At 43.4% G+C, this 10000-nt stretch overlaps 1 protein-coding gene across 1 annotated transcript; it reads right to left on the bottom strand.

Moving 5' to 3' along the window:
- Nucleotides 1–7109: 7109 nt before the first annotated feature.
- On the bottom strand, nt 7110–7847 carry LOC137622607 (uncharacterized). The gene has a single exon (XM_068353211.1). It carries the CDS (start codon nt 7845–7847, stop codon nt 7110–7112), a length of 738 nt encoding a protein of 245 aa, XP_068209312.1.
- Between the last annotated feature and the right edge of the window lie 2153 nt (nt 7848–10000).

Genomic DNA, 10000 nt, shown 5'->3' with positions numbered 1-10000 from the left:
TTTAGAGGTCTTTTAGGAGGAGGTCTTTGAAGAGGAGGTCTTTTAAGAGGAGGTCTTTTAAGAGGAGGTCTTTTACGGGAGGTCTCTTAAGAGGAGGTCTTCTAGGTGGAGGTCTTTGAAGAGGTCTTTTAGGAGGAGGTCTTTTAAGAGGAGGTCTTTTAAGAGGAGGTCTTTGAAGAGGAGGTCTTTTAAGAGGAGGGCTTTTACGGGAGGTCTCTTAAGAGGAGGTCTTTTAGGTGGAGGTCTTTGAAGAGGTCTTTTAGGAGGAGGTCTTTCGGGAGGAGGTCTTTGAAGAGGAGGTCTTTTAAGAGGAGGTCTTTTAAGAGGAGGTCTTTTAAGAGGAGGGGTTTTACGGGAGGTCTCTTAAGAGGAGGTCTTTTAGGTGGAGGTCTTTGAAGAGGTCTTTTAGGAGGAGGTCTTTCGGGAGGAGGTCTTTTAAGAGGAGGTCGTTCAGGAGGAGGTCTTTTAAAAGGAGGTCTTTTAAGAGGAGGTCTCTTAAGAGGAGGTCTTTTAGGAGGAGGTCTTCCAGGAGGAGGTCTTTTAAGAGGAGGCCTTTTAGGAGGAGGTCTTTCAGGAGGAGGTCTTTCAGGATGAGGGCTTTTAAGAGGAGGTCTTTAAGGAGGAGGTCTTTTAGGAGGAGGCCTTTTAAGAGGAGGTCTTTTAAAAGGAGGTTTTTCAGGAGGAGGTCTTTCGGGAGGAGGTCTTTTAAGAGGAGGTCTTTTAGAAGGAGGTCTTTTAAGAGGTCTATAAGGGGGAGTTCTTTTAAGAAGAGGTCTTTCAGGAGGAGGTCTTTTAAAAGGTCTTTTAGGAGGAGGTCTTTTAAGAGGAGGTCTTTTAGAAGGAGGTCTTTTAAGAGTAGGTCTTTTTGAAAGAGTTCTTTTAGGAGGAGGTCTTTTAAGAGGAGGTCTTTTAAGAGTAGGTCTTTTTGAAAGAGTTCTTTTAGGAGGAGGTCTTTTAAGAGGAGGTCTTTAAGGAGGAGGTCTTTTAAGAGGAGGTCTTTCAGGAGGAGGTCTTCTAGGAGGAGATCTTTTAAGAGGAGGTCTTTAAGGAGGAGGTCTTTTAGGAGGATATCTTTTAAGAGGAGGTCTTTTAAGAGTAGGTGTTTTAGGAGGAGGTCTCCATCCGTGGGAAATCTAAATAAGAAAAAAGGCGAGATGAAAAACAGCAAGGAAGAATCAAGTTGAATTTCCTTAGTATAAATAACGACTCCTTTTATTCCTACAACATCCAGGAAAGGGGAATTGAGGAGTCGGTTTCTTTCCCTTTAAAGTTCCTTACTTTCCTCACCATACCTCCCTCCCCCTCCTCCTTCCCCTCCCCCTTTATCCCTCTCCCCCTTCCTTCTCCATCCTTTTTGCATCTCATTTACATGGTCATTCCCCTCTGAGAGAGAGAGAGAGAGAGAGAGAGAGAGAGAGAGAGAGAGAGAGAGAGAGAGAGAGAGAGAGATTACAGCATTCAAATGAGTATTACGGAAAAAAATTAACTTACACCAACGCGCAGGTTCTAACCAAAAAGGTTAAAATTATTATTATTATTATTATTATTATTATTATTATTATTATTATTATTATTATTATTATTATTATTATTATCTTTAATATCATTATTATTATTATTATTATTATTATTATTATTATTATTATTATTATTATTATTATTATTATTATTATAAGTTTCAAAGTCTTGCTGAAGAAATTCATTTGAATAGCTCCTAGTGTTAACGTATTACTTCTTCCAAACTGATGTCATGTAATACGTGGATTCCCTTTTGGGAGATTACAAGCGAAAAGGTGGAATTTTATAACGACATCTCCTAAGATGGAATTAATGATCAAATGCATGCAAATTGCAGCGAACACTCCAGGAATGCAGTGCAACTACAAACGGTTACAATAAGAATACAATTAAATCATTATATATGAATGAATCACTCTCGGGTAAAATCAACATATTTTTTCTCTGAAGCGTTGCCACGTCTTTCCGTATATTTACCGACTTTAGGTGAAAGACTAATTGGCGCGATTGGAAACGTGGCAACACCGCTAATATAGTCAAGTCCTATCTCTCTGTAGGTGGAGTACAGCCCTGCTCATCTAAAGTATGAATATCATTACAGCAATAAAAAGGTGTTTCTTTTTCTGGCTTGAATCCGTTTGACCATTTCGTTGCTTATTATTACCAAAAGAACGAGACTTTAATCTCCGTCGAGGTGTCCTCTTTGCTAAAGTTTTAATCATACTTCCAATACTCAGTTACTTGATGGTAGTAGATACGATGCCCACATTTGATGAAAGTTTCCGTGGATTCTATCTCGAAGATTTTTTGTTTAATCGTAACATGTGTATATATACATTCATATATATATATATATACATATATATATATATATATATATATATATATATATATATATATATATATATATATATACATATATATATATATATATATATATATATATATATATATATATATATATATGTATATATATATATATATATATATATATATATATATATATATATATATATATATATATATATATATATATATATATATATATATATATACATATATACATTCATATATTTTTGTATACATACTCATATAACTTGACCCCTATAGGCCTTCTCCTTTACTTTAAGATAGGCAAAGGCTAGGAGAAGGAAAACTCCAAAATCAAACCAAACAAGACCCCAACGGCAGAGCTTCCCAGCACCGGCGGAAGAGGGCAATGCCTGTCGGGCAAGCAACAAGGCAGGCCTTGACATAACAAGAACCCGGCAGCCCGATGCAACCAACATCGGAGAAGCCGCCTGTCTCATATGCCTTGAGCCGCGGTGAAAATGATGTGGGCCAAGTGTGTGTGCGTGGCTGTTGCAAAGCCACGACCACCCAAAACAATATACCCAGCTACTGGCATTCTGTCGTTTCCTCCACCCTTCTTCATCTCTTTCTCACCATCATCATCATCATCACCACCAGCAAGTCCTGAGGCGACAGCACCGTGGGTGAAGGGGGCAGGCCTGGATAGCTGGAAGCCCTTAGCCCACGACTGCACTCAGGCGGCGAGTCTAAGATTCAGTCGCTCTCTGGTGACGGTGCCGTGACACCAGAGTTCGGCAGCTGGACCCGTGACTGGGCTGGCCTATTGAGGACACCGCAGCCCACCCCACATGGGGAGGCCCCTAGAAAAGGTGGGGTAAACATCGGACACGGCAAACCCGTCTGGTCAGCTCACCGCGGCTGGCGGACATCCCACTAATGCGGTCGAAATAACAAGAAAAAAATATTAACCTTAGGTGCGTGGAACATCCGCACCCTCCAAGACGTGACGAACACCAACCGCCCGGAACGACGTTCAGCCCTTGTCTGCAAGGAGCTAGCCCACTTCAATGTTGATGTGGCGGCTCTTAGCGAGACCAGACTACCCGAAGAGGGCAACATCAGGGAAGCTGGAACAGGCTACACCATCTTCTGGAAAGGCAAGGCCCTAGAGGAGCCTCGCATCCACGGTGTCGACTTCGCCATCCGTTCCCAGCTAGTGCAGCAGCACAACCTAGCTCCCAAGGCCATCAGTGAGCGCCTGATGACTGTCCGCATCCCCATCACGCGGGACAGACATCTCATCCTGATATCTGTCTACGCCCCGACTATGACCTCAACCGATGATAACAAAGCTGCCTTCTACACCCAGCTCGACCGCACCATCCAGGCAGTGCCCGCCAATGACAAGCTCGTTGTGCTTGGCGACTTTAATGCCCGAGTAGGCAAAGACCATCGCCTGTGGGAGGGAATTATCGGCCGCCATGGCATTGGAAATTGCAACGCCAATGGCCAACTCCTACTGGGTCTGTGTGCAGAACACCAACTTGTGGTAACCAACACCATCTTCCAGTTACCAAAGCGACAAAAGACCACATGGAGACACCCACGGTCTAAACACTGGCACACCCTGGACTACGTCCTGACCAGAGCCAGAGATCGAGGAGACGTCCGCATCACCCGATCCATTCCTGGAGCGGACGACTGCTGGACGGACCACAGACTCCTCATCTCCCGACTCTCCGTGACGACCCTACGACCACCCAGAAGGGCACCTGACAGCGTACCACACCAACGCTTTGGTTGTAGTAAGCTCCGCAACCCACAGGTGGCACAAAACTACAAGGAGGCCTGCGAACAATACCTCGCAGACCCTGTGGGTCAGGCCACTGTTGAGCACCACTGGACCACCCTCAGAAACGCCATGGCCCGTGTCGCGGAGGAAACACTAGGCTACACCTCCAAGAAACGGCAGGATTGGTTTGATGAGAATGATGCTACCATCTCTCTTCTCATTGAAACCAAACGACAAGCACGCCTGACTTTGGAAAACCAACCAACAGCAGCTAACAAATGTGCTCACAAGGTAGCTGAAGCTGGTTGCCAGAGAGGTATCCGTGAAGCCCAGAACATCTGGTGGCAAAGAAAAGCTGCAGAAATACAGAGTTTCGCTGACCTACGTGACCTGCGCAGATTCTATGCAGCAACAAAGGAAATATTCGGTCCCACACGGTCATCAGTGGGCAGCCTGAAGGACGCGGATGGGGCCACGACCATCACCGACAGCGAGGGCATCCTGGCCAGGTGGAGGTCTCACTTTGAGAACCTCCTCAATGACCAAGCAGACACCCCAGACGATCTCCTGCGAATGACCCTGCAGCATCCCGTCCGTCACTGGATGGCACTACCACCCTCCATCCATGACTTCAACAAGGCCCTGCAGCGCATGAAGCCCGGCAAAGCCCCAGGGCCAGACAACATTCCGTTGGAGCTCCTCACTCACGGTGGCCCCGGCTTGAGGAACCGTTTGATGCTCCTTATACTGAAAATATGGGAGACCAAGACCCCCCTCCCCCAGTGACTTCCGCGATGCAAACATCACTACCATCTTCAAGAAGGGAGACAGGGAGAACTGTAACAACTACCGCGGAATATCACTACTAAGTATCGCAAGTAAGATTTTCGCTCGGATTCTCCTTGACCGCCTCCTTATTCTTGAAGAAGACGTCCTGCCAGAGTCCCAGTGCAGCTTTCGACCTTCCCGCAGAACCATAGACATGATCTTCTGTGCGCGACAACTACAAGAGAAGAGCCTTGAACAACAACAGCCCATAATGTTCATCTTCTGGGATTTGAAAAAGGCCTTCGACAAAGTACCTCGACCTGCCATGTGGGCTGTCCTCAAAAGATATGGCTGCCCACCCGATTTTGTCAAGCTGGTGCGTGCCCTCCATGACGGAATGGTTGGGAGAGTCTGCCACCAGAACTCTCTTTCAGACCCATTCCCCATCAACGGCGGCCTGAAGCAGGGCTGTGTTCTGGCCCCGACGTGTTTCTCGCTATATACCGCAGCAATGCTCAATGAGATTCCCCCAGACACACCCTCAGTCGACCTACGTTTCCGCATGGATGGAGGCACTTTCAACCTCGCTAGACTCCGCGCCAGAACCAAGACCACCATGTGTGCAGTGCGAGAACTGCAGTATGCTGACGACAATGCCACCCCAGGTCAGACGGCAGAGGACCTGCAGTCGTTAGCTGATGCATACAACTCTGCCTACGAACGTTTTGGGATGCAAGTCAACTCAGACAAAACCAAGACCCTCGTCCAACATCCACCAGGACTGATGCTCCCCAACTTCAATACCACAGTGAATGACCAACCGTTAAAACAGGTGGACCAGTTCTCCTACCTAGGGAGCATCCTAACATCAACTCCCACAAGCAAAAAGGACGTGGAAAACAGGATCAGGGCAGCCCACTCCGCCTTTGGCCGACTCAACTGTCGCGTATTTAACAACCACGCTCTGACAATGACCACCAAAATAATGGTGTTCAGGGCAGTAATCCTCTCCACGCTCCTGTATGCATGTGAAACATGGACGCTATATAAAAACGATATTAAAAACCTAGAACGCTTCCAACAAATGAAACTGAGGCAGATCTTAAAAATCCCCTGGGAGAGCCACACCACCAACATTGAAGTCTTAGAATGTGCCTCGCTGACCAGCGTGGAGGCCACCATCATCCACCACCGCCTCCGCTGGATAGGACACGTGCATAGGATGGATCCATCTAGGCTCCCAAAGAAAATATTCTACGGAGAACTGACCCAGGGCACCAGACCACGAGGAGCCCCGAAAATGCGCTATAAAGATCAACTAAAGCGCACCCTGGCTCTAACTGACATCGATCCTTCCTCATGGGAAGAAACAGCCAGGGACAGAAAAACCTGGAGTACAGTACACCATGGCACCGTGGACTTCGAGGAGAGGAGGAGACAAAATGAGGAGGCTAGGAGGAGAAGAAGGAGAGAGCGATTAGAACAGCCCCGCCCACCACCTACCCTCCCTTGTGAACACTGTCTGCGACTCTTCCACCACAGACTAGGACTTAACAGCCATATCAAGCATAAGCACCCACCCCACAGATAGGAGGCTGATGGCAAACGACAGAACCCAATACTCGGACACGAGTGGGCGCCGACGACGATATATATGTATATGTATACTGTATATATACAGTATATGTATGTTTCTTGATGTGCATAAATATTCTGTATATGTATACTTATGCATATATATATATATATATATATATATATATATATATATATATATATATATATATATATATATATATATATATATAGATACACAGGTAATGTATGTTTTTGTGTAGTGTGTGTATAAAATATTATATTTATATTCATGTATTAATATATCTATAAATTATCCAAAATTATTCAAAATTTCATGGTATAAAAAGTTGCAAAACCTCTTTGACTGCACACAAGAAACTAAAGGTCTATATCAGAGAAACCCTTTTGAGCCCCCCCCCAAAAAAAAAAAAAACTGACATCCAATGAGTCCCCCTTAACGTTTGCAACACTTCCATCCAACTCAGAACTTCCTTTTTGTCTTTGTGCCAAAAGCATGAAAAGCAATGTCTGTTACGTCTGTTTCCGCCGAAGGAAATTGACGAGCTGGCCAAGACACTTCGGGGGGGGGGGGGGGGGATTTCCAGCGTGTGATTCCTTCTGTATCCTGCAGGTCAGGTGTTTATTGACAGAACCAGGTTTGAAGATTCCAGATATAATGGACAGAGGCTTCTTCTTCTTCCTCAGAGGGGAAGGATTCTTCTTCTGGTCGCCATTCGGGAGGGAAGGATTCTTCTTCTGGTCGCCATTCGGGAGGGAAGGGTTCTTCCTCTGGTCGCCATTCGGGAGGGAAGGATTCTTCTTCTGGTCGCCATTCGGGAGGGAAGGGTTCTTCCTCTGGTCGCCTTTCGGGAGGGACGGATTCTTCCTCTGGTCGCCATTCGGGAGGGAAGGATTCTTCTGGTCGCCATTCGGGAGGGAAGGGTTCTTCCTCTGGTCGCCATTCGGGAGGGACGGATTCTTCCTCTGGTCGCCATTTGGGAGGGAAGGATTCTTCTTCTGGTCGCCATTCGGGAGGGAAGGGTTCTTCCTCTGGTCGCCATTCGGGAGGGAAGGATTCTTCTTCTGGTCGCCATTCGGGAGGGAAGGGTTCTTCCTCTGGTCGCCATTCGGGAGGGACGGATTCTTCCTCTGGTCGCCATTCGGGAGGGAAGGATTCTTCTTCTGGTCGCCATTCGGGAGGGAAGGGTTCTTCTTCTGGTCGCCATTCGGGAGGGAAGGATTCTTCTTCTGGTCGCCATTCGGGAGGGAAGGATTCTTCCTCTGGTCGCCATTCGGGAGGGAAGGATTCTTCTTCTGGTCGCCATTTGGGAGGGAAAGGTTCTTCCTCTGGTCGCTGAGTTTTCTGAATTTCATTCATGTTTGCAGGATGCATATATCGACGACTTTTTTTTTAATTTGCATCCTTTTCCTTCTTTCAGGTTTTTGCATATTTTTGGATGGAGATCTCAGCATTAGTCTCCATATCCATCTAAATATACACATTTACCATATATATCATAATTATGGCATATTTTTAGATGCTTGTAGTAGCATCTTTCACCAAATCTGAAATTCCCTCTTTTCAGTGAATTGCAGACTATATCTTTCTTTTCTTTTTTTTTCTTGTTCTCGCTCTTCTCTAAAAGTATGTAGGTCCGGGTAGAGTCTCTTGGGTCTATTATTTGTTTCCATCTGATAATTTATTTCTTCGTAAGTATGTTGTTGAATGACATCATATGTTGCATCAATGATTTCCTCTGCATCCTTACACGTATCCTGTTAATTTTTCTCTTCTTCTTCTTCTTCTTCTTCTTCTTCTTCTTCTTCCTCTTCTTCTTCTTCTTCTTCTTCAACTATTTGCAGATTCAGTCTTGACTTGATTATATTTTTTTATACAGACTAAGCATGTCGAGCAGAATACCTTTGTGTCTTTATTTTTTATCTTATGTTGCACTTCAGCGCAAGTAGGGTGTGTTGGTACATGACATGCATCGCATTTTCTAATCAGTTGTTGAGGATTATTAATGGAATACCATATCTTACATGTATTGCACCATTTTGGCATTCTTTTTCACAATGCATCAATCAGCATATTCACCTTATTGGACTTCTTATTGTTCTTTGATGGAATGTGTTGATTGATGTAAATTTTCTTTATAAGTCTCTTTATCACCTGGATCTTTTTTGGAATTTCTTCTATTATTTTCTGATGTTTTCCGCAGACTTGCTCCAGTTTGTTAAATCATATTGTTTCAATATGTTTGAGAATATTTTTCCGTCGCACTGGGTGGAGCTACTAGCGACCTGTTATCAAATGGTTTAATTCTTGTTGCGCCAACTCATGGAATTTACTCTTGCTGATTGCAGGAATGTCTCTCTAAGGTTTATGTGTGTTATAGAGCGACATCTTGATCAGATTTTTAGTAATTCACAAGATAACTATCCTATGCCGAAGTTTTATCCCACTTTTCTGACCTCAAATTAATCACCGACTATTCACGAAAACTTGTAGCTATATTGCACTCATTAGCCTTTTGTTATCGGTGTTAAATCAGCTTATTTATCGGGTCATATAAGTGTACTCACTCACCAGCATACAGAGAGAGAGAGAGAGAGAGAGAGAGAGAGAGAGAGAGAGAGAGAGAGAGAGAGAGAGAGAGAATCAAATCCTGGAATTTTCAACCAAAAAGAATCTTTTGAAATACCAGGAATTATTTTGGAAAAACGAAATTTCGATCAGGCGATATATAGATTGACTTTACACTGCCCCATTAGCTGGGACAAATTGCTATTCTAATTTTTTAGATGAAAACATCATTTGAGAAGTTTTTCGAATATATATTTTTACTGGATAATTCTGTTTACGATTCCTGTGTTGGTTATTGTTTTATGGTTACTCTCAAATATTTTGAGTTTGTTTATATATATATGTGTGTATATATATGCCAATGCATTTCTCACGTAAAACAACAATACAGCAAAAATAAAAACTTGTATATCCCCAATACAGCTGTATTTAAAAAACAAGAGCTTACTCTGTCCCACCCAAAATTTCGGAGGAAAACATATGGATTTAATTCTCCAATGCTATCTCGGGTCTCGGTATCATTTTATCTGTGGAGGATATTTCTGTTCTTTTCGAATTGATTGGATTAGATTACAGGGGATTTTTTTTATATTTTTTTTGTAACGGTTCATTTTGTGAACTTTTTATAGTTTATGCATATACAGACTTATGCATACAAACTTATACACATATACACACATGTATACACACACACACACACACATATATATATATATATATATATATATATATATATATATATATATATATATATATATATATATATATATATATATATATATATATATATATGTAAGTGTGTATATATATGAGCTAAGCACAGTCAGGGTTACTGTGTGGAATAAGTAAATGTCAACAGATTGTCTTCTTTGTTAAAGGAAAGACGGTTATAATGTGGCGTGGGTGCCACTTTGAGAATGTCGTTATCGGCGTGGCTTTAGACA

The sequence above is a fragment of the Palaemon carinicauda genome, chromosome 29 (genome assembly GCF_036898095.1).
Source record: "Palaemon carinicauda isolate YSFRI2023 chromosome 29, ASM3689809v2, whole genome shotgun sequence".
Classification (NCBI taxonomy): Eukaryota; Metazoa; Arthropoda; class Malacostraca; order Decapoda; family Palaemonidae; genus Palaemon; species Palaemon carinicauda.
Note: the sequence above shows the minus strand (reverse complement) of the source record. Positions and strands in the feature narration are given on the sequence as shown.